This window comes from Vanellus vanellus, assembly GCF_965231255.1.
Source record: "Vanellus vanellus genome assembly, chromosome: 2".
Lineage (NCBI taxonomy): Eukaryota > Metazoa > Chordata > Aves > Charadriiformes > Charadriidae > Vanellus > Vanellus vanellus.
The window spans coordinates 17,146,497-17,172,656 of NC_138906.1; the positions used below are offsets into that span (position 1 = coordinate 17,146,497).

The window sequence follows — 26,160 nt, forward strand, 5'->3', positions numbered from 1 at the left end:
GTGTCATGACTTTTATTCAACTAAATCTATTTGTATCCTTTGCAGCTGGAAAGCTAAAATTGTCCCTCTTGTGTGAACTAGCTTAGCTCACGGAAACAGAAAGTCTGCCACTAGTTTTAGTCACTCACGTGCTGAGGTACAAACCAGGCTCATCCTTTTAAGAAGTCATTCTCCATCCTGTAACTACTACATCAGCTATGCAGGCTGATCCCTGAAGGCATGATTAATCACATGGTGAAATACAGAGAACTACGGCATGTTATACTGCGTTATGTGTCATTGGAACTATTTCCTTTTTCCTATGCTACAACTACCAATTCAGTTTTGCCTCTCATTTCTGTTTAAGTTATTATTCCACTTCTGTGCAGAAAGAGTCTCCCAGAATTTTGATTGCAATATAGAATTGATTCTATCTTACTTCCACTATTTGTTGTAAGATATATTTAGGGTTTCTGGAATACAGTATGTCAGTCAATTTAAAATCTGGAAAAAGTACAAGGTAAGCCTTACCACGAAGCGCAGAAGTTGTCAGAATAGTCTTTTCCACTGAATTAGTCCATGGTTTTAGTATCATTACAACACTGTTACCTTGTGTTACTACAGGGAGCATTCAAGACAGCTTAATAGATTAATTATTGGATATAACTATACACGTATGTCTACAAATCAAATTCTTGTTGTAAATGCAACTTCACTCTCAGCCCTCAGTAGCTAGTAAGTATCAAAATAGCTTATTACAACAAGTCATCCAACAATCTGCTCCTGTTTAAAGCTGGTAAGAACAGTGTTTTCTTGTTGCCTTTGAGTCACAGAAGTTCTGAAATCCCCCGTGAGTCTTGTCCTGCAGGACGAGTACTTCTCTTCTTCCGTGGCCATCTGCAACACCTCCTCAACAGCAGCACCATCCCTGGCGGTACTCTGCAACCTTATCTTTCTCTCCCACATGTATAAGGTAAGAGGGGGGAAAAAATACTACATTTGCATATGTAATTACACTGTAGCTCAGCAGTGAGCAAAAAATTACTGGAAGTCGAGAACAGATATGCCCAATGACCACACCTTAGTTTTTCAAATGAAAACGCCTTGCAAGGAAGGGGAAGGGACAGCAGCAGGGAAGGAAGCCAGTCATTACAGCTCCAAATCTGCCTCAAAGTCCTTATTCACCACCTCATGCTCTTTGTGGGCCCAACTGTACCTAGGTCCTTCCTGAGAACAATAACATAAGAATGAATCCGGCAGTGTGTGACTAGTTCTATTTCACTTGAATTTACTGTATAGCTGTACCAGGAATACTAGGAAGAAAGGAAAGGCTATGGAAAGACATACAAATCAGGATAGAAGAATAAATAGGTTACAGATTCTGAATAGTACCTCCTTTTCCACTCTAGAACTTCACACGACTTACAGTAGACAGCGTACAGGAACTTAAGAGAAAGAATAAAATGGACTAGACGGTGGAAAGAAGGAAATCTGATGCATACCTGAAAGGACACAAGGCAGAAATTCCTCAAAGCATTCAGAAAAACTGTTTAAAAACAAGTGTGTTTAGGGAAAAAGGGACAACTCATCTTCCTTAGTTTTCGAGCTTTAAGAAAAATAATTATGTTAGATTGAGGGAGGGAGAAGTTGTTAGGAAAACAAACAAAAAACCCAACCTGCTTCTTTAGGTCAGATCTGCCAGTTTAGCAAAAAGCAACCTAATCCTTGTAATTAAGGTCTGATTTTTCTGTTCTTTAGTTTACACTTTTTCAGATGGAATAGATTTCCCCAGGCTTGTTTCAGTCATGCCACATTTGTGATGTTTTGCAATTTCATTTTGCTTTCTCCCATACACACTCTGTGGACAGATGTCTCTACAAAATGGAACAGAAAATTGCCCTCAGTGTCCGTCAGTTGTCTGACAGAATTTGAAGAGGGATGTTTGCCGAAATAATAAAAACATTTCATATCACAGTAACTCAAGGTGCTCCCTAGTGTCACTGGCCCAAGTAGCATTTGATCCTAACAAGGACAGGCACACTAGTTCATAGGTAAAAATACTCTCTACCACATCAGACTCTTTTAACCCCCTTATTTCAAGTGTCATCCATGAAAGTCACTCTCAAGATCAAGGTAAAAAGCCAGGTTTATAATCCATTTATCTCCAGCACTCTTGCCAGCTCCTCCAATGTTCCTGATCTAATGCTTGACTTGTGAGAAGCCAAAAAACAGAATACTTGCAGAAAGACAGAGGATATCCACATCAAATCCAAAAACATACTTAAAAGAAGTACATAAGATGTATTTAAGGAAGAGTTGTTCCTTTTCCTTCTGAGACACTGCAATATCATATGGGGTTCCTGGTGATTAAAGAAGTAATTTTACATGTCCTTTCACTCAAGAAGGACTACTACTCATACTTACAGATCCTAATTGAATAGGATGGAATATCATCTCAGCACAGGATAGAATTATTTTTTTTTTACTCTCTCTCCTCAGTCATAATTGAGCCCCTAACACATCCAGAAGAATACATTCATCATTAGACATGTTCATTTGCTTTACATAGTTCCCCAAAAATAGGATAGATGGAATATATTTAAAGCAGAGAAATGAGGGAGATGCTACCAAATGGAAAGCAAACATTTGTAAGAGAAGCAACAAAGGATGCCAGTTTTCAGGTTTTAACCTTTGGGTGACAGCAGTTGTTAACCAAACTGCTTTGCAACAACAGGGGTAAAGTCCTCACATCAAGGAGACTGTGACAGCTGGGAATGACAGCTGAAAAGGAGAGAACTGAAACAGACTGCTTTCAAACAGTACTGACTTCTCAAAGATGAGAAAGCATATTTTTAGTTAACTTCTGTTCCTCTGAAAAAGCACATTAAAATAAAAGACACAGTTACATTACAGTAATGGCATCAGAAACAAGCACAGAGAGAGACAAACTTAAAGACACTCCTTTCTTCTGTATCTGAGGTTCCTTTAGGGACAAATGTACAAGTCTAAAGAACCCTGGTTGATATGTTCACCACTAACCAACTGAAACATTTGAATCACTGCCCGCCTGCTCCACATGAAAAGATGCAAACTTAACAAGTTTCTTCCTTCTGCTCTACCACCACCTATCCTCCTTACGTGTAAATGTAAGCTGTCGGGTACTCACGCAAGGAATCAGATACACAGGCCCAGATATAGGAAGAGAAGACTCAGGACATGTATTTTTACTGCCTGAAAGTTCCTTACATACTGTGGTGATGGGGGTAGTATTTTTGTCAGAAGTACTGAAATAAATTTATAAAGCTATGCTGCATTTAACTGTAGTCAGTATTTTATCCACCAAGTCTCACTCTTCTTGACTGGGCTTCCCGTTTTCCTCAACTGCCACACAGGACTTCTACTTACCTATGCAAGAAAGGGACAAATAGATTATTTAATAAACAAACCGAGGCTCAGTACAAGAGGAAAACTGAACATAACCCTAGTCCCTCTTTAAAAAGGGAGGACAAGCAAAGATTAAAAAGCTACAACTGTGAACAGTTTTTAAAAATATCCAACTTCTGTTACTGTTTCCAATAACTTAAAAATAAGGCCCTAGGAATTAGCCAGAAAAGACTGTGAGAAATACCTGTGCACTTGACAATGAGCTCAAGAAATTGACTCAATCAGAATATCAGAGGCAATGGTTTATTGAGAGGTTTAAAAAAATGTACCAATGTAACACAGAAGCAGAAAACATTACAGAAAACTACACACACAAAATTCCCTATAGAATCCCCCAACAATTCCAGTGCATCAAGGCATCATCTAGCCAACGGAGGTCAAAGCTACTTCCCACTGTGGTCTTCTCACACAGCCGACCAGGGACCAGATTCATCGCTCCCTGGAAGGCCACCAAGGTGCATCAGAAATAAGGTATCAGACCTTCAGTGAGAAGCAGACTACTCCCTTCCCTATCCTGTCCTCCCTCCCACACACGGCTCTTCGCCTGGCCCGTGCACCCTGCCCACTCATACATACATCCCTCTGCTCTCCGTGGTGTGCTTGGGTTTTCGGTTGATCTTTATATATATATATTTTTTTTTTTTTTTTGAAGATTTCAAACAGCATTTCCCTCAACAAGAAAGAGTCCCTATCATAACCGATCTATCGCACCATTTCGTGACTAGAGCCAACCACACATCTTCACTAACAAAGATACCAGACTGCTCTGCACACCTGCCTTGTCTCTTGCTGCCTAGCCCCCCCCTCCCCCCCCCCCCCCCCGGCAAGAGCAGCACCCACCTGCATCCATAGCCACTTCCCACACAGCTCTACCTTGGCAGCGGCAGCCCCCAGTGACAAGTGCTAGTGGTGGTAAAACCTAGACTTGGTGTGTGTTTGTCCCAGTCAAGACAACTTTCCAGTCCTGACTTTTATTATGCGCTTCTGGGGAATTTTTGTTTTAAGGAGGACTTATGCTTTTTAATTTACCTAGCAATCATTTTCAAATATTAGAAATACCCACTACATGCTGAGACTTTTCTTTAGTCGTTACTGTCCCAACAAAACCGATACCTGATTAAGTCACCTCTGCCCAGACACTAACCTCTTAAGAAAAGTCTTCTAAACACCCCGTACATTGGGGTAGGGGCATTGATGTTAACAGTGTAGGTAAGCTAATTCCTTCTTGTTGTGTTTTCCATTCGTCTACCTACAGATCACTGAACTTAAGACTTGGGAATACAAACAACATCAGAAGACAAAATTCTACTTCTCTGGCACATCATTACATCGACATTGACTATGCAGACAGGAAACATCACCAGTGAAGATACTATCTTAATATCATCTAAAAATGACTCAAGAGAAAATTGAGTTTTGCGTATTGCCACTTGTTTGCTGAAAGTACAAGTACTTCAAGACAATAAATATGAGAGAGTTTAAATACTTAAACTGAAAGGAATAGTAACTGCTAGATGATAAAACTGTTCTTTCTCTTTAAGGCTCTAGATCAAGCCAAACGCAAGGGTAGTCCCAAAGATTAAAAATGGATTGAGACACAGTCTTGCTATGGACTTCCTGTGTGACCTTGGGTAAGTCACTTGAGAATTTAGTTCTCAAAAATAACAGGCATATCATAGCTGCCAGAATGAAGCACCAAAGTTTCTGAGACCTCAGATGCAAGCCAGGTCCTGCTTACTTGGCCGTAACAGAGAAGATCCTACCTGGTGAGTGCTTTTGAAAAATGTAAGTACGACCAGAACTTCAGGAATATTGATATTAAGCACTTGAAAGTTCACCTGGAACTGTACTTTGAAAATTGGTATGAAAGCCTACATAAACCCCAAATTATTTCCATTTTTCAAGCTGCTCTTTTGTGTATTTGTATGAAACCTATCACAAGTAGAATCTTTATGGTCTCCAGAGATGTAGTACGTACTGTTAAATATTGGATTTACAGTCAACAAAGCACACCATATTCTAATCAGCTTGCAATATCAATTAGCTAGAGTTTTTGAAATGACTACAAACAGCTAATGAGTTGAAAGCAATGAGCTTATATTTCAGGTAAATAATAATGACTGGATTTAGAAGTAGGGATTCTTAAGAGCCATTTGGCTAGATACTGTAGTTCTAGCCATTTCCCTACAATAACAAGCAGTTGCTCAAAAATCAGTTAAAAAACAAACAAGCAAAACCCCCACAACCCAAGCTTCACAGAAGTTGGTTTTATTTCTTTAACATAGTTAGAGAGTCCCATGCATGTTAAAAATGTCTGTCATCCCTCGCTGGCATTTTAAACCCTATTAAAACAGAAGTTTCCACACAAAGAAAGGCATTGCACTGATATTTTTACTTTCGTTTACTCCAGCCTCTCCAGCCCACCGTAAAAATTCTATAGCCAGAAATAACAGGTTAATACCACCACCTGAGTCCCGGGGGGAAGGAGGCAGAGGATGGCTGTAGAACCCCTTCCTCCTGCACTACTGATGGAGGAGCTCGCTTACAGAGAGCAAGGGCCTAACTGAAGTCTGTAACGCTGCTACTAATGGGACCTGTAATAAAGCCCAAAGTCGACGGAAAAACTCAATGGTGAGGAATATCGGATATAACAGAAAACGTTCAACAGAAAATTTGGGCTCAGTTCACAAGAGTTAAATCCCCAGACTTTTAACTAGGAAATTTAAACTGAGTGTCTTCTGACAGGGAAGCCCACGTCACATGTAAATTTTCCTCTACTTGCTACTTTTCATCAAGTGTTTCAGCAGCCTGTTTACCAGAGTCTCCTAAGCAAGGAGAAGTTTTTCAGGCGAATCACCTTAGAAAACTCTGCCTCAGGTAGCTAATTACCTTAAAACACCCTGCTTCACAACTGTTAAAATAACAAGCACCAATTACTGAGAGAAAAATGAAGAGATAATGACACGTTTAAGTGTATTCCCATAATATTTCAGTAGTTAACATGAAAACAGAAGTATTACTTGTTTATGTGAAGGAAGATTTCCCTGGATTCAAACAGTTAATTCAGTTGTCCATGTAGACCTGTTCACTGTGCCTGGAATTTTAACTCGGGGAAACATTCCTCAATTCCCAAATTGCAAATTTAAATTAATGCTGGAGTGAAAACATGATACCTAGTGAAAAAGAAGGGGAGGGGGGCGAGAGAAGAAAGGCATGACAAGGAATGTTGTATCCCCAGCGTCACTAACACCTGACATCCTGCCAGTAGTTGACACCTTGGAGCTAACAGAAACACGCCGTGCTTTTGCCTGATTCAAAGGCACTTATGATCTTCTTGCAGCCCTTAGCTTTTTAACAAAACTTTATATGAAATGATTATCTAATAAGAGAGGAAATCCAACTGTAAAGCAACTGAAACAGCACTCTAACAAGTCAATCTATATAACCTTTTACTCAGTTACCAGGGACTAAAAAAAAAAAAAAAAAAAGCCTGCCTCATATATACCTGATAGGAGGCAGAATTTACTCTGTTTCATACATTCTTCTTTTTACCATTAAATATGCATCTGAAGAATGGAAGGCATACTTACGTTATTTTGAGAACATCAATATAAAAGGTTGATATATTTTTAACCCTCTAAGGTTAAGGTAAGTTTTAAATATTTTGCTTGTTTTACTTGTCTTGCAGCATTGCTGAAGAACAAGATCGTTACTTTTAGTTTTGCTGTTTAATAAGAATTAAGACAATCCTATAATATATATGAGAAACGCTAAGAAAGCAACTAATCTTGCAAGCCAACTCCAAATAAGAAAACCTTTGCCGATACTGAATCTATTTAAAGTCCACACAGGATTTGCATAGTGTGGCAATGCAGATGACTAGCAAAATCACATCCCTCTCTTCTCCTCCCCATTTCTATATCAAAAGAGGGGTAGAAGGGGAAAAGATAGATAAGAAGAGAGGCTCCCATCAGCACGATGTTCCTGCTTTATCAGAATGGTGCTATCGTCCCAATACTTTGATAACTCTTTTGCTGTAGCAGGTATTTTTGTATACTGGCCAGAAGTAAGCACAATGACACAGGATAGTTTTCTTCAGGTATGAAGCGCCAGATTTTCTTGTAATTGGAGGCTTTAATGGCAGCGCCAATCAGCTCTTTTGCTGATCTCCTGTAGGGACCAATAAACAAGGTAGAAAAGGAACCAGCTCCAGAGTTAAGAAGATAAGACTGTCATTCCAGCTACAGTTAATGCATCAGGATGGGAGCCGTAAGTTCTGGCTCACAAACGGGAGAGGAAGGGGAGGGGGGATACAAACAAACAGACAGAAACAAAATTTACACTACAAGTATAGATGTGTTAAGTTTATCAACAAACAAACAAAAGGAAAGTATACAGTAATAACTAAATGACATAACCAAGTATTATTAACTATAGTATACTGGATGCCAAGTGCAATAGAATCATCGAATCATTTTTGTTGGAAGAGACCTTTAAGATCATCAGGTCCAATCTCTCCCTAATAAACTCCCATTTGGTGGGAAAGAGGGGAGAAAAAAAAGCAACTGGAAGAGCATAAAATTGGTTTAGCGTATACTATGAACAAGTCAGCTGCTGAAGCATCTCCTGTAGGCTGATGTCTCATTAACAGACAATACTCACTTATAAGAACAGAGTGCATTTAGAGATTTAGAAGAAAAAACAGTTCTCCTACCTATTTATTGTAAAGGTTAAAGGGTTAACCTTTTTCTAGCCTTTTTATTTAGTAAACATTTGCAAGTCAAACATATACCCACTGCTGAGAAATCTCTATTATCCAGAATCTATTATCTAACCGATCCTGACGCTTCAATGCACAATGACCTAAGTTGGTTTTAATTCCTCAAAAAAAGGAACCAAAACCAGCCTAAAACAAGACATACTACAATTATATCTTGCAGAACTAGTTGATAAAGACTCAGAGGCTTTTTGTAATAAAATGGGTGCAGTGATGAGGTCCAAAAGTGATGAAGATGAAAGATACCTGGAATGATACCATGTCTGATACACCTTTTGTTTTCTGTGAGTGATACATGCTGCAGACAAAACGTTTTGTGCTAAACAGCCTCAAATCTGGTTTTCTAATATTAAGCACAAAGGAAAAACACTGACAGCAAGCTTGGTAAATAAATCCCTCCCTTGAGAATGAAAGCAGCAGACAGGAGGGGGCTGACATGCATGCAGGAGAAAACTAAACACCATCTTTTTTTCTACCTGCACAAGTTGCCATTTGCTGCAGCGATCAAGAATCTCTTTTCCCCGTTGATTTCAAAAGCTAGGTTTTCAGAAAATTCCTCTCTCAAGTCATCTGTTGATATGCCATAAGAGTACGATATTCATATCACTGGATCTTTAAGAGAAAAATCCATTTTTTTTCCTGTTCAGGTAAACATGTTTACAGCTCCTGCACAGACGCTGGGTGGTTCAGACTCACATGTCACACACATGTCGTCAGCAACAAGAAAAGCCCCTTTCTCTGATCATCAACATTTTTAATAAGGTAAAGAGAAAAGCACTTTCCAAACTTACCTTTAGCACAGCCAAATCATGAGCTAAATATAAATATTTACACTAGGACAAGAAATTAATAACGAGAGCATGCAAACAAAAATACTTGCTAGAAAACGCACACAGCAAAAATAAGAAAACCCTCGTAAGTTCAAAGCAATCAAATCAACTCGTTAGCCCCTGGAAAGGCCGTTATTTATCACCACGTTACGCCCGCACCAGTCGGGATTAGAGAGGAGAAGCACCGATCGCGCCTCTGATCTATTTCGGAGCCCGTTCACTGCGTACGAAAACATCTCGGATCGCAGGCGAAAGCCTTCCTATCTGTGACCCTGCACAGGAAATGCCACATAAAACCTAAAATTGCCAAGGAAGGTTACAAAATCTCCTGCTTTACATCCTACTGCGAAGAGTCGCTAAGAGAACCGAACTACTTCTCCATTTTCCAGAAAACAAGTAGAGAGTGGGTGTTACGAGCGTTTATTCCCCCCACCGTGTACCTTCCAATGCATCTTAAAGTAACACACGTACCAAGGGGGAGGGGGGGGGAACCACAACACAAACCACCCAACCCCACAGCTGCCCTTAAGTCTGAAATGTAAATGTAATTCCTTATATAGACTGCAGCAGTTGGTCACACACGCACGGAGAGCGGAGCGGGGGCCCCCGGCCAAACCGTTACCACCCATTATTATACAAACAGGTACCTCCGAAGCCAGAGGGAAGGGAAGAAACTTCGCCGCCCGCCCCCGCCGCCCGGGAGCAGCCCTCCCTTCCCCACCGCCCCGCCGAGACTCGGGGCGGGGAGGCGCCGCGGCCGCGGGGCGCCGCCGGGGACCAACTCTCGGTGGGGAAGAGAACGAGGAGGAGGAGGAGGAGGAGGCGGCGGCGAAAGCGGCGAGCGGGCGGCGGGGGCGCCGGACCCCTCCCGCCGGCCCGGGGCGGCCGCGCCGCTCTGCCCCCGCGCGAATCGCTGCCCGCTGTGGCGACGGTGCCTCCCCCGCCGCCGGCGGCCGGCTGTGCCCCCCCCTCCGACACACACACCACCACCCCTCCCGGTCCTCCACCGCCGCCCCCCGAAAGGCGAACGCCAGCCCGCCCCGCGGCGCCGGCCGGCTGCCGGGCGAGCGAGGGGAACTCCGGGGCGGGCGGCGGGGGGATCCCGCCCGCGGGGCCAGGGGGGCTGGTGGTGGTGGTCGGGGACGGGGCGGGGGGGGCGAAGGCGGGCGGGGAGGCCCCGCTCCGCCGGGGCGCGCAGGTAACAAGTTTCGGAGTTGGGGCTGCCGAGGCCGTCCGGGCGGCGGAGCCTCCCCCGCCGCTCCCCGCGGGGATCGGCGTCCCCGCCCGGGCCCGGAGGGCGGCGGCGCGGCCCGGAGGGGGGTCCCCCGAGCCCGCTCCCCGCAGCGGCGGCGGGGCGGTCGCGGGGCGTGTGGGGGAAGGCAGCGTGTAACGGTCCCGGACAGGCGGCGGAGTGCGGCGGCACCGCTAGGCGGAGGAGGGAGGCGGGCGGCGAGGCGAGGGAGGCACCAGGTAGCGGATATAACGGTGCGGAGGGAGCCGGGCTCCCGGCGAGGAGCGGCGGGGGAATTACTTTCGCGCCCGCCCGACCTCCCCCCTCCGCGCTCGGGACGGCTCTGCCCGGCCCCCGCCCCGGCCCCACCGCCGCCCCGGCGCGGCCGGGCCGCTGCCCCGCGGGCTGACTGACCGTTATTGCGCCTCGGGTTCGCCTGCTTCCTGCGCTTACACCTGGGGCCATCCGCCATGATCCTCTCGCTTGTGTCTAAATGCTCCAGTCACCTCCTCCCCCGCCCTCCCCCCTCCCTCCCCTCCCCTCCCCCCCGGACCTGGTTTACGACACTGGGTGGTTTTACTTTTACATCACCTTCCTACACCTAGTGCTCGGCCGGAACCTTGTTGCCAGGGGAGACGGGCGCTTTACGGCAGGACGTTTGAACGGCGGCGGGGGAAAAGTTGCGGCCGCAGGTAGCGGGAGCGGCGGCCGCGGCTGGGGGGGGGCTTCGCGGGGCGGCTGCGGCGCTGCCCGGGGACCCCCGACCCGCAGGGGGGTGCCCCCCCCGGCCCCGTCCATCCGCCGGCGGCAGCAGGGGGGGATCCCCGCGGGGCGGGGCGGGCCGAGGGGGCGGGAGCCCGGGGTGGGGTGGGGAGAACGGGGAGGGGGGGCGCCGGCAGCCGGGGCGGCGGAGGGGGATCCCCGGCGTCGGCGCAGCCCCGCGGGGGTGTTCTGCCCTCCCCACATCGCCGCGTTGAGGGACCGGTCTGCCGCCCGCCCCGCTGCCAGGTGCCGCCCGCCCCGCTGCCCCGCGGCCTGCTCGGCTCAAGCCACCGGCGGCCGCCCCCAGGTACTGCGGGGGCGGGCGGGCCTGGCGGGGCTGAGCCTGTGCCGGCCCCGCTTCCTCTCGCCCTCGCTGCAGGGCACCTGCGTTAGAGCAGCGATGGGGCTGTCGGGGCCGCGGGGTCCTCTCTGCCCCCGGCTTCTGCGACCTGACACCCCCCCCCCCCCCCCCCGCGGGCTCACTTACCGTGACCCGGCCGGGGAAGGGAGGGCGGCGCAGCGGTGTTAGCGGGGGCTGATTCCCGTCGTGACGATTATCTTGCGTTACAGGTCTCGTCGAGAAACGAACAGCTGGACGAGAGCGACGCTGTTCCCACCGTATGTGAGATCTGTCATTCTTGGGCTTTCCTTACTCATACTTCCCGCTTTTACGAAGAGGAGGAGAGGTAGAAAATTCTGTGCCCTAAAAAAATAAAAAGGGAAGGGAGCCATTTTCATGGGTAATTAACAACCAACCTCGTTTGGGCTTAGTAAACATATTTAATGTATTAAAAATGAAAACAATACCATCAAACACTCGTACTATTTGTTTACTCTTGCTTTTCACTTCAGGCAATAAATCAATTTATTAAGTTTCCATGTAGTTCTAGGCTTTCTTATTTCCTTTTTTTTTTTTCCTTATCCTGGGATGATTCTGTAGAATTTATAGTTCTGTGCTTCTGGGGAATTCTTTTATCCAAACAAATTAAATTTCAGTGAAACCATTTCTGTTAATGGGATACTTTTAATAAGTAATTGATTACTGAATTTGAGGCCTTTAGCTATTCTACGTTGTCTCCATGTGCTATATGTTCACACTCTGTAACATATCACTTCATTTCATGGAAGCAGCATAACATGTCTCTAAAAAATGAACTGTTGAACACTGGCAGTTGTGGAAGTACCTTGTATCTGAAGCTTCCCCAGGAGTCAGTACAATCAGAAATGCTTAGAAAAGAGGTATAGGGCTAAAATGGATGTGGAGTTAGGTAAAGATCTAGAGGGATTTTTTCAAAATTATTGTGCTCTCAGAAAGGTACATGAGTCATGGATTTAGGTACTCACATGAAAACAGTTGTTGCCCTTCTTTACGGGTACAAATAATTTGTCTAATATTTCTCAAAAATTGGTAAATTTAAGTGTAGTGTTTTTACATATGTATCTTTACCCAGTGTGAGTTGGCTTCAGCAATTTAATGAGTATCTACCTGAGAGTTGGTAAAGAATGATAACAAATCAAACAACAAAGTGTTTGATGGACTCACAGAAGTCATTTAAAAGCATTAGATTTGGTGTTAGCTGGGAGTACTGAACCCCAAATACAAAGGTAGCTAAGAACCACAACAAGAAACCAACTACAAGATAAAAATGAAACTTGTAGCAAAATTCTGAGTGAGTGAATTGCAAAGTTTAGGCAGAATCTCATTTTTGTCCTGCTCTAATAGTTCAACATCCTTGCTTGTCAAGTTTTTTTTTTTTTTAATGGTATCTTTTACAGAAGATACCTGTGGCTGTGAAACTGCTTGCAAATGGGGACTTAAGGTGTTTTGGAATTCTTGGATGTTTTTATCATTCTGTGGATTAATTTAACCAAAATGTCATGTACAGGTTTTCATGCTAAGTTTTCAGTTCCTTAAAATTTGTCATGTTTTAGAAGGTAGTTGCAAAAATAAAAATAACAAGGTACCTGTAAGTATATTTGTAGATTTGTAACAATATTCCTCTGCATACCCACACAAAATTCCAGGCCCCTCTTTAAACGGCTTTCAAGTAGCTTGTTTTCATTGAGTTTTGTCACTTTTCACCTCTGGATAAGAATTCTTGTCTCTTCATTTTGAGCAATTTATGTTTCCTAAGAGAATGAGGAGAGAAACAGTCTCCTGGTGTTTGTTATTGCTTTTTTTCAAATAGTCATAGTGTCTGTTTGAGCATTGGTCTCTTGAGATTTCCAAGCAGCTAGGAGAAACCAGTGACAACTCTTGCTGCCCATTAGTTTCTGAAGAGCAGAACTGAAACTGGCAGGAGCATTGCTAGCTCTACACTGCTGTAGTTTTGATAAACGAGAAGAGAAAACCAAAGCAATCTTTGTATACGTTGTCTTTGTTACCAAGGAGGTCTAGAAACTAAAAAAGCAGAGGATGGTATTTTGCATCAAGTTACTGATTACCCCAATCACTATTCATTGAGGAAAGCATCTCATTCACAACTTGCAAATAGATATGTGGATGGGTTGGTCTTTTGGTTTATGGTTTTTAAACTTTAATACATTTGATCCAAGCAACTGGGCATTTCACATCTTTGTATACAAAGTTCCCATTATTTAGTGTGCTAAAAAGCATCACAATTAAGGATGCAGCCACTGACAAAGTGTTTTGACCTAATACATTCTTCTAATCCTTCAAACCCACTAGTTAAAATTCCTGTTACCTTTGTAGTGTTCTGCAATATATGAGCACATTGTATATGTAATTTAATCTGTTTTGTGCTGCAAGAATGGAAAATCCTGGTTTTCTTTGTGGTGCACGGCTTTCAGTCTGACTTTTCAGTCAAGGTTGCAGGAATTAATTAATGTACTAATTTGCAAAATCTCAGCAAAGCAGTATGTTTTCTGCATCCTCCTAAATGCGGCAGGCTTGAGAATGTATTTCTTTAAAGGAGGAATTCTAAGACAATGGTCATCCATAAAAATTAGTTTGTCTCTAGTGACATAACTCGTGTGGGAATTTAGGCAACCTAAATAGGCATAATGTAGTTGAAATGTCAGATTGCATAGCTGCTGTACTTCAGCTTTTTTGACATTTATTTCCATTGTCTGAAGACAGGAATTAAAATACTTCAGTAGTCACACTGGAGTATGGATGCTCGAAAACCAGCTAATGATTATTACAGACAGTTTTTGCCATTTTGAAAATAGTCATGTATGTTGTGTTATGGTTTATGATCATAAAACCACACATCATCTTATGGTTTATGAGTATATATTATTAAATAAAAGCATTCATTCCTCTGTTTGTGTGCTTACTCCTTACTCATGTTTATGAAATGAAGTTTCACATCCTATCTTGAGTATTCTAGATTTAATGGTGTTCATTTAGTTGAATGAATTCAGAATTAGAGTGGAAAATCACTCAGTGAATTGTTTCTTGTTTAATTTCTGTTTTCTGGAGATTCTTTTTTCCTTTTTTTTTTTTTTTTTCTGGTTTCCATTAGTGAAACTTTATTTTCACTTCCATGTATTTTCTTGGAATGTCAGTTCCTAAAATGTACTCTTCAACTGATGATTTTTTTTCTTTTTTGGAAATATGCTTTTTCTCCTCTATAGAAATTGTAGTTGAAAGATTTACTAGAACAATGACCCAGAAATACGCAGCTTGACGGCAGCTAGCTGAGGAACTGATCTTGAATAAAACGTGGATTTTAGAGATATCAACATACGGTTTTAGTGCCCTTCCAGATGGTCTTTCAATTTCTGGTTTTGCTTCCAAGTGAATCTAATAAGTTTCAAAGGTGTACCCTGGGATGTTGTACAGTCTCAAAAAATGAAAGTGGAGTTTGTAAATATTTGTCAAGAGAAATTATCCCTTTTTCACTTTCCTCAGCTTCTAATTTTTTTTTCTGTTTCTGTACTTTACCATGAATTTATTTCTTCATTTAAAGCTCGAAGCTATGATTCCTAATAAATTGTCGTGTCTTGCACGACTTGAGAAGGCTGTGCCTGCTTGAAAGATTGAAGTATAAGGATGTAAAGTGCCATAAAGCATTAATGGGTACATAGCTATAATGACTTGCATATATGCAATTGACTTTTCAAAAATCTTCCTCATTAAGAAAAAGTGTTTGTGAAGACCACAAAGGCCTTCAAAACCATTTTGTTTCTCTTGCTCTCCTTTTGCCCTACTTGTTGCATATTGTTTTTCCCTTGAAAGCAATTAACCTGTGCTGATACCTATGTCAGTTTGGTACACTGTGTAAAGTAAACGTATGAAAACATAACCAGGACCTACAATTCCATTCTTATGCTAATTTTAACTTTAGATGTGTTCTCTGTTTCAGAGCCTTCACACAAGCAAAAAATGATTTTAGAAAAGGAAAAAAATTTGAAAAGGTCATTCCACATTCTTCATCCAAAAGGCAAATCTTGCATGTTCAAAATGGAATTGGAATGCAAATTTAGGTACAAGCGTTGGGTTATGAACAGTTGTGAGATTTTTTTTTTTGCTTTCAAATTACCTGGAACTTCAGTTGAGAAAGTCTACTTCAATACTTTATTTTCTACTACTAGATGCAGTAGCAAAATAATGTATCAAAATATTATTTTTTGTTTTAAATTACATCTGAACTTGTGACTGATCAAATTACAGTTGTAGAGCAGTTAGATTTCCCGGTTTTATTAGTAGCACATTTTCCATTTATCTTTGTTTATGATGACTCTGCATAAGTGTCCTTATCCATTATATTATCTAATTAAACACTAATGTATTGTGAATATTTTCCCATATGGTTCATGTTTGTTTCCTTCTGTAACTTACACTCTGTTTCTGATTTAGTTCTACTCCACAGCCCTCTTGCTGTTTGCTGTCTCACAGTTTTGTGCAATTGCTCATTTGGCTCTCATTTGGAGTTACTCTCTTTGTTATGATATCTGTACAGCTGGCTCACTCAGCTCTTTAAATCCCAACTTCAAATTGATTTCTTAATTATTTCATTGCATATTCTTCTAATTTATATTTGGGGTTTTTAATTGCTGGAGCACATTCTAATGTCAGATGTTATTCATTTGTTATATCTAATTTGTCTTTTGTTTTTTTTCCTCACTGCAAAGTGCATAATACTTCTGCAGGAAATGTTTGTTAAGACATAAAGGAAAGCTGTTGTTTTGGAGCTGCTCTAGTTTTGGAGCTTGTACTGTGTATTCTGAATATACAGAATTAACATAACGAAAACCAGGAAAAAAAAGAATATGAGTCTACCAAAACAAACCAAATGACTATAATTAAAAGTCTAATTTTGCTTAAGAGACCTCAACAAATCATCAGTTAATGCCATAAGGAGAAACACAGAAACTGTAATGGTTGTCTGAGGTGTGAACTGAAGATTTAGCGTACACAGCATAGTTGGTCTGATTCTTGCATTTGGCAAGGTAAGGGTCTGTCTGGTAGACACAAACATATGGTATTAAAATGGACAATAGTATGTTTGAAACTCAGATGCACAGACCAAATTTGTTGGCACTATAGAGCCGTGTAAAATCTAGTGCAATTATATCTGAGTTTAGTTTACCGGAGCAGGGAACAGCAGTTCCATGCAAGAATGGTCATGTGCTGATAAAGAATTGGAAAGGGATTAGGATTCTCATGTAAGGCTGTGCATATCAGGAATTTTTGTTTGCAAGATCAAACAAGGAAAGCCTAGTTTGGATCCATCCAAATAATAAACTTCTCTTTTTTTCCCTTGTGGAAATAAAAGCCTAAGAAGATTTTATGTGGGATCAAATAGAAAATGTCTTTTTTTACCCAAGTATTAAAAGCTTGGATTAGAGCATTTGTTACAAGCAGAGCAGGTGCTCCAGGTGTTTCCATGAACCAAATGATTTGAAAATTCCCTTTTTCAGGTTCCCTCTTCTTACTGGGGTGTTTTGAACAGAGATGTCTATGGTGGGTAGTGCCCTAAATCACTGGGCTTTCTGAAGAACTCTCATTTTCTCTTATTCTTAATAATATTATATATTCTCTTGTTTTACCTCAAACCAGGACACTGACTAACTGTGTAAGTACTGGAGGAAGGACAAGAGCTCCTGTGTCATCTTAAAAGAAGCACTTTGAAATACTTTTTACTCCTCTCATCACTTAGATAAATGTTCTGGCTGTTAGGTTATGATCTTTAGTTCAATGACTATTTTAAGTATTTTATAGCAACAAAAAACATTCATCAGTACAGATAAAGACGACCGGAACTGTTGTCTTTAGGAAGGTGAATTGGCATCACTGGTGAATGATGATGATTCAGATTTCTTTGAGGAGAGGATAGAATCAAATCTTGTTTTTTAATGTCCTGGAGGAACTCAGCAACTACTGGGATTTCATATTAAGGATGGATTACAGCCAACATTTCATGCACGAGGACATGTTCTGAATGACACAAATCAGTTTCAGCAGAGCAGCCAGGTAGAGAAAAGCCGAGCTTGAAGAGCTGCAGGTGGTTAGGTAGAGTGAAGAGCTAGGCAGCTGTAGGGATGACCAGAAGCAGATCTTCACAGGCATGGAGAATTTAACTGAAAAATCCTGAGTAACTGGGATTAGCTAGAAGCTGAAAGTGGTAATGGAAAGCTTTGTTTGTATTTAGGTGCCTGCAGGATCTGTTTTGCAAATACAAAAGCTATCTGGAGTAATAAAATTAAAATTTGATGTGGTTTAGGTAATTTTGTTTCTATTTAAAAGATTCATTACCTATTTCAGGAGCTGTTGGTAGGCATTCATTGAAGCAGTTGATTTCTTGCAGGCGATGACTAATTCATGTTTGGTAACCGTAGTAGGTGATCATGCGTGGGACTTAGCTGCCTTATGTAGAGTTTTACGTCTGGGCTAGTTCCTCCAGACTGCCTTTGTAGTTAGTGGAGATCTAGTCTGTAGAGCCTGGTATACCTCACAGGCATCTAAAGCTAAGTGAGACGAATCCCACCCCATCTCTTACTCTTTACATCAGTCCAGTCAGTGAGATACGTTTTCCCGTCGTGAGGTTGTTGGGGTTTATGGACATGACTTCATCTCTCTGCTCTATATTTTACTTCCATTTTTTTTTAGGTGAAAAGTCCTAGAATTTGCTGCCTCACCTGCAACTGGTGTCTTTTATGCCAGCTATCTTTAGACACCATTCCCTGATAAGGCCATACCAGCTCTGTGGGTTTTTGCATAATGTGCTATATATCACACAACACCCAAAGGCAACAAAAGCATTTGTTATGGCATGAATGGTTGTTGGTTTTTTTTAAGAACATTTGTAATCTAGCCAAATGTTTATAAAACATTTGGGCCCTCTTAGCATAGAGAGGACAACTGTGAAAACTTTATTCTGCAAAGATGAATTAGCTCAAAAGCTCAAAGTTTGTTCCTGCAGCCAGGTGTGCTTCTATTTGGATTCATCATTGCAGCACCTTGAAGAAGAGGACAGAATAAATTTGCCTAATTGTTATTAATAATAGTACTTTGGTGCCATTCCATTTATTCTAAATAACATAAAAAACTCCATGGGATTTGTGAAGTTGTAATTTTAAGTGTAAGCTTAATTTGCAAAATGGAAAAGCTTCTCACCGCAATAGCATTCTTCACCGTGAATCCATGACTATACTTACTTGCATGCTTCACCTTAGGCTGCTTTATCTTTAGTTGGTGATTGCTTCATAAACACTGCTCTGCTCCTAAATAGTATTTATAGGTTCTGTGATGTTTTTATCTTAACGTTGTTGCTCACTTAAATGTTTATTCCAGAAGGTCTGAAAAATTACGTTTGCAACTACTGTTAATTTCCCCTATGAAAGGTAGCTTATGCACAACTATTTTTCAGAGTCTGTTTCAAGACATTTTAACTACAGTATAGTCTTAATCTGAGTCAGACTAAATCACAGTCACATTTTCTCCTGAATAATAACGCATCACGTTAGTTTTGCGACCTCTGAAACTGCATTTTAAGGACATATGTATTGCTTGGGTCTCCATTCTCCTCATAGTGATGCATACTGATATGAATCTAAGCAAACGGTTTTGGTGCTCTTTTCCCAGCCTGTTTTTCCTGTGATATAGTGATGGATAACCCTTTCTGTTGACTTGGGCAAGACTGAAGAAAAAAAAGCAAACAGACCGACCTGTCCATTGCTGTGACTACCTAGAGTGAAATGCCAAACTCAGCAAACAGGCCATTCTTCATGCAGAGAAGAAAATGCTAGACAGACTATCCAGCCAACCAGGGATCAGCAAACGTACCAGAGCAAAATCCATGGCTAAACTGAAAGGGAAACGTTTTACGTAAATTCATCTGTGTGTTCTTTTTCTTGCTTGCTACTCGATGCTGTCTCTCACATTCTACTTCACAAGAGCTCAGGGTGCCTTTCTTCAGTAGCTTTTCTTACCTTTCACAGTATTAAAAATATGCAAAACAATTGTAGATAACATTTATGATGTATATCTGTTACTACATTGCATCTGTTGTATACACACACACATGCATAAAGCTGTTTTTAAAGATTAGGAAGGTCACAAAGTCATGGGCTTGCCCTAGATTCGTGATCCCCTGGTTATACCCACATCTGCCTGCCCCATCCCTCCCCAAGAGATTACTGCCACCACAGCCCAGGCTGCTGTTCCCTGCGTACACAAATCCCCATGTATTAGCAAACTGAAAACAGCGGTAGTTCAAATTAAAAGTACTACACTGGACTAGCAGCTTCAGACTCAGTCTTTCTCCCATTTATTTGAAGTGGCTGAAGCGGTTACCATTTTCAGTTGTATGATCAATATTGTTTTCAGCTGCTGCAGCTATTTCGAGCATGGGTGGCTACATTACAGAATGCAAATATTAATGCTTCCCTTTTCAGTCAGAGTTTTAATTTTTATCCCATATTATGTTAGCTCTATTACCCCATCTCTTGCTGTGACTTGAGAAGATGTGCCACTTGGCAGTGTATTAATATATCTTTCCTCCCTGTTCAAAATAGTTCCCAAATCCTAATCAGGCAGGTTATGCAAGCCCCACTCTGAAGACAATCTTGGAATTTCCATAGAAGACAGTTCCAGGCAGATGCTGTCATTTGATTTTGACTTACATGACATGCATTATATGGAAGGTCATACATCATGTCAGACACATTTCATTCATTGGAGTTGGCTTCCCAAGTGCTTTGAGAAACTAGCCAAAATCACAACATGGGAAATTCCTAAACCAAGAATAGCGTTTGAGGATTCATTTGGACTTTCTTGTTCTAACAGCATCTACTATAATCATTTGTGCCCAGTTGGGGGTATACATCGCTGTAGTGCAGTAGCATGGGGGAGTAGGTAACAGAAAAGCTCCAAGTACTTTTTATTCCACATTCCTGCTGGGAAAAGATCGAGATTTCTCCAAACCTTTTGTTCTTCCCCATCAGAATCTCAACAAACTCATCAGGAAGCTCTTTGTTCCTCACTTAAAAGAGTGTCAAAAACTCTTAATTTCCCTTTTGCAGTCCTACTTGGATCTAAATATGCATTTGACATTTCATGCTACGCCCAGTTCCAACAGATGTAAGCTCTGTGGCCTTACAATTAGGTACTATGTTAAGTGATATCTAATTTTAGGAGATGCCATATGGCTTTCCCCGTATTTTCCTAGATAGTTTATGAAAGGTAAGCATGCTGTTTCATTAGAGAGATCCATCACTTCCTGAAGTCATGGGAAGGCTCATGCTTCCTCCAGACTTTGCAGAGCCCTTCCTACCTCCTAGTTAGAGATATGATCTCAAAAATAAAACATTCATTTCAGGACATTGATCTGGAGCCCGAGAATATAAGTTTCAGGATGCTGATGATGTAACGGTCATTTTTCTGGTTTTCCCATTAGAAGATGCCATTTGATTTTAGGGACTAGTATTCTCCAATTTTTAAGTTACTGTTCATTTCGGTGTAAGAGACCTGTCTTCTGTTATCTGACCATCTGGGATCCTTTCATAAGAAAAACATCATTCCAGTATTAGAAAGAATATTTCAGCTTGCCGTATTTAATCGGAACATATTGAAGCAAGATGCAAAGCAGTATCAGATGAAAGCTACACTCCTCTGTTAGATGCTAAGTGAGTATAAGCTGCCTGTCTAAAGAGAGTCAAAGAGTTTAAGAAATTACTGGCTTAGTGTTATGAAGAAAATAATGAGGAGCAGTCATTTAATAATAATAATGGCATAGTTAAATATAATTATAATAATAAGCCACACCAAATTAAGATATGTTGATTACAATATATGTTAAGACACCTTAGGGGTTAAGATATACATTGAAGAGAGTGTCAAGTTTTCTCCATGCCTCTCCCATTAGGGATTAGATCACATTCCACAAGGCTAAAGGTAATCTCCTTGTTATCATTTTCCATTATGAAAATTTTGGTGCTGCTCTGTCAAGCTTTAACCACGTGTTTCCTAAACGGAGCCCATCTGACCAGTTGTCAGCCGCTGTGCTTGCTGGCGGTGCATCCGTCTCTCGGAGCGTGTTCCCTCCTCACCTGGATAAGCGCTGCTTATCCAACTGTTCCCGGGGTGGGAATATACAGAAGGCATTTAAAGAAGAGACAGTGGAGGCTGTTCCCCGGAAAGCAGCACTCTTTGAGATGAACACAAGGAGGTTTTTTGCCGGTGTCTCACCACATTCTGCTGAGTCAAGTCAGCATTAAGTGAATACAAATTCTCCCTTGGGAGTCCTAATTGCAGCTGAGGATCTCAGGAAGTCATGGAAGGAAACAGGAGGGCTGGAATGGTTTCATAGCCTGTTCTTTTGAATATCCAGGAAAAATACAAGGAGGGACTCATGACCCACGGCACTCGAGAACTGCGATTGCAGGCCATACCCAGCTTCACCCCTAATGATTTCATCCACAGGGCTCCTATTGGAGAAGGATTTTGGGGGTGACCGATTAATCCATAGCAAGTCCTTACAGAGCTGTCTGTAGCGGGCATTACCATAAGATTTGCCAGCATCAGTGCTCTATCTTTTGTACACAGCTGCTGGTGCTTAGTGTCCATTTGGCCTAGCTTAAATTGATGTACATGGCATCTCATTATTTTTTTAGTGTATTTAGTATTTTGTAGCAATTTGTAATGTTATGAGAGTGCTTCAATGCAACTTGTTGAGAGTAATCACCATGTAGTTGCCCTTCATTCATCTAAGGGCAGTGAAAAATACAAAGCAGTTATCGTCCTTTCTTGGAGTGGCACAGCTGAAATAACTCAATTGCCCAAAACTTAACGGTAGGCGATATTGTCTGGAGTCAGCCATGCAGGTGGCAGGAGGGTTGGGTGGAAGTGGGTGTGAGCCTGCCAAGCTGCTCGTGAAAAGGCAGAGAGAAGCAACAAGAGAAGTAAAATGTGCTTTGGGGAGAAAGTCCAGCAAAAGAACTTTTTTGGTGAAGTGCTGGCTAAAACCAGGCTTGAAAAGGCAAGCAAAGAAACTGCCTTCCGGTGTTTAATTCCTGCTTGGTTAGAGGAGCCATAAACCAGAGGTTTCTGAAAACTCTTTTGATTTGCATTTGGTAGCCAACAATTTGGTAGCTTCAAGAGCAGATCCGGGCACGGAGGGGGTTAGGTCAGCCCATCTGGTGGAGGCCCAGGACACCCCTCTGCCACGGTGCTCTGCTGCCTGGGGAAAGCACCCATCAGCAGAACAAAGCAGCAAGATCAGGTTGGAAGACCTCCTAAAGCATCAGCCGGCAATTAAGGATCCTCAATTAGGAAGAGCCTTGAGGCAGGATGATGACCTATGTCTGGGAAGAAAAGGTTGGGATTTAAGTCAGTGTCAGTAGCTTGAGAAGTCTTAGGTTTTGTTTGGGTTTGTTTTTTTGGATTTTGGAGGATTTTTCCTTTTGTGGTTTGTGTTTGGTTTTTTGGTGATTTTTTGTTGTATTTTTTTGTTTGTTTGTTTTTTTGTTGTTGTTGTTTGGTTGGTTTTTTTGTGTGCATCTCTGTGTACGTGGTTTTTGTTTTCTTGCTCATTTTAAATATCCTTACTTTATATTCCTAAGTGTTTTAGAATGAAGTGCTTCAAAATAGTGAAGCACAGCTAAAAAAAAAGAGAATTTCCAAATATTTGAACTTGTAATCATCACCAGTATTTTGAGTATGATTTTTTGATACACATTTTTGTTACAAAAAAATAACAAAGGTACCTGTAGTGGCACATCAGGGAGACCTCCTAGAAAATTCTCTGAAAATGAGCAGTGTCTTGAATCTGTCGAAGTGAAGGTCCAATAGAGTATGATCTTCATTTTCTGGCGCACAGTGCCTTGCTTTCAGCCATTTTTTACACTTCATTTTTGTCCATCCACTCTCAGATGTAACTAATCTCCCCTGGGTGGTGATTCCAGTATTGCTGCAGAAAACGTCCCCACTGCACATTCTGTCATAAAAAATACACCACAACAGGTTATATTTAACAAAGAAAAGAGGAATAGAAAGTGGTACATCTGCACAATGAATATAATATAGCATTGACTTGGAATTTCCTGACTTCAGCAGTCCCTCCAAAATAATAATGCATTAATAGAATTACACTTAGGTTTCTGCTTTTAAAAGGAAAATATTTGAAAGCAAAAGTCTTTTCATCTTCCAAGTTCTTCTGGCTCCGTGTGTGAGATAGTGGAAATAACACAGGACTGTGTAACCACAGCAAACAAGTGGGGTGGGAATTCTGTAGCTGCTCGGCTGGCCCGAAGCAGAGTGGTAGTGAAGGAGCAGCCTGGATTTTGGATTTAATAGGTGGAATTTTTTCCCCCTAAACTCCATTCATTTCTATGGATGAAAATAAAATTACTCACTTGTAGGCAGAACTGGTGGTGAACTATAATTAAGGATGTCTGACATTCCCATTATAAGAGGCAGGTTTTAGTTGGCTATAATTTCAGCTGTTGGTTGGTTTAAATTTTAACAGATTAGGCAGGAGTTTCCTTTTCAGGATATCTAATGCAATATGACTTTTTTTGAGAGGGATGTGGTAGAGAAAGAGTGAGAAGTTCAGCAAATTATTCATCAGTATCTATAAAGCAATTAAGCAAAAAGACATTATTTTGACCATGTAGAGAAGCTCTAAACGTCTTGCTTAAAATTTGGCAAAGATGTCACCCTCTTGTTGGAATGTCTTTTCTGCTTTCTGTGGAAAATTTCAGCTGATACATAGGCAGTAAAAATTTGTTCAAATTTAGCACATGGATGTGCAAAAAGAAAAATAAATCCATCTAGTCCAAGCATGCTCCAAAGCAGGGACAGAATTAGCTCACTGAGGAACACTTGATTGATCCACCAGTAAAAATGCTGAAAGGCAACAGAAATATGTACATATTTAACCTCCCAGCAGTTTTAACTTTAGAGGGGCTTAGCTGGTGGAATGTATAAAGTTATTTTGCTTCCCTGATTTACCAGTAAATTTCCCTAATATAGGCAAAACTTCAGAAATGTAGACTTTATTCTCTTTCTTATAAAGGAATTTTGCCTTAGCATCGCTGTAAAAGCAAAAACATGACCCTCTGATTCTCTGGCTTCTTCCTAGGTGTTTTTCTAGAAGGCATTAGCAAATGCTCTTTGGGTACCAACATTTTTAATCACATCAATAAAAATATCTATGATGTGTAAAGATGACATAATTTTGGGATCTTGGTCAGTGAAGAACAATCGACATTGTCTGTATATAGCTCTACTTCTTAGCTCCCTTATCCATTAAATCTGGTTTTAATGTCCAGCCCCCTGCTACCAAACAGGGATGTTATTGATGTGCTGTAGTCAGAGGCTCTGGTTCTGAAGCTGTTTCAGTGCTCTACCAAAGTAAAAATCCCTTCTGCTCTTCATTGTTCATGTATCCTCCATCTATTAGTTTGGGGTTTTTTCTGTCATCAATAAAATCATCTAAGAAATAAAAAGGCATAGAACCTGCATTATTACTGGTAAAAAAAAGCGGCCTTACTATTGTTTACAGAAGCAGTGCCAATCTTTTGTTTTCATGGTAAGAGAGCAAATGTGTTTGTTTTCCCTTTCAGGTTATTCCATATGTCAATAATTTAAGATATTGGGTTTTGACACTTCACTGTTTTCCCGTGGGAGTATTTGGAGATAAGTTCACATACCAAGAAGTTTTAAATGAGGCATTTTGCTCCTGGTTTGGAAACAGCTCTTAGACCTGGGTGTACAGTACAGCGAAGGCTAAGGCTCCTGACCGATGGGCTAATGCCATCATTGCCAAGACTCCTTGAGATGCCGGTGGATATTGGGTCAGGCCCTAGAGGTTATCTGTCTTCTTCCATTTAACTGCAGGCTTAGAGCAAGCCTGAGCAGCTTTTCCTGCGGTGAGCTTAAGCGTGGGATCAGTGAAAACACATATGTTCTTGTGGCTTCGTTGGACCTAGAAAACCTGGTGGGAGTACGTATGCAACTTAGTTGTGATCGCTGCAAGCTGTGAGCGTGACCAGGGACGCTGCAGAGCTTCAAAACCTTGTTGAAGACTATGTTACAGTTAATGACATTGGATAGAAAACTGATTTTCAGCGTGCTGAAAGCATCCCTTCTATGTAAGGTAAAGAAGAGTAAACAATGTGAAGGGGGACTTTTTTGATGTGCAAGTTTAGCACGTTGCTGCATCCTAAAATAATCCAGGAAGTTTTGCTTGCCTTTTTTCCAGACTAAAGACATAATACTGATTTTCAGGAATTAAAAATCACAATGTGTATGATGTTTACAAGTTCTAGAAGCTAAATCAAGGTTTTGACTACCACTTACATGGTATCTACCTATTGCATGTCCTATTATTTAGCTTAAGGGGAAAAAATGTGCTGGCATAATTTTTTTCCATCTGTTTCATAACCTCTGATATGGAGCTTCTAAAAAGCTCAAAGCAGACTAAACAGGTCACAGTCAAAACAGTAAGGTTGCTTTTCATGCATTCTTTAAATCAGATGTTTTAATTATAGTTTTCCAGTTTGTTTTCTAATTAGAAAACAGGTCCACAATGTGGTATCTATCTTCTTCCATTTGAATCAATAAACAGAGAAGTCATGAGAAAGGGACCTCTTCCCTTCAGGGAGTCTTTTCTTGTTAATGTTGACTCAGGTTGTTAGTGCTTATTCTTGTGTTCTTTCCTCTTCTG

The 26,160-nt window shown here is 41.4% G+C and overlaps 1 protein-coding gene across 1 annotated transcript in view; it reads right to left on the reverse strand.

Annotated features, from left to right (window-relative positions):
- The window catches only part of ZEB1 (zinc finger E-box binding homeobox 1), a 128,258-nt gene extending 117,477 nt beyond the window's left edge, over positions 1-10,781 (reverse strand). Inside the window, exon 1 of the mRNA XM_082499330.1 lies at positions 10,676-10,781. Coding sequence (XP_082355456.1) covers positions 10,676-10,733 — 58 coding nt within the window. The 5' untranslated portion in view covers positions 10,734-10,781. The remainder of the gene's footprint in view (positions 1-10,675) is intronic.
- Positions 10,782-26,160: the final 15,379 nt, after the last annotated feature.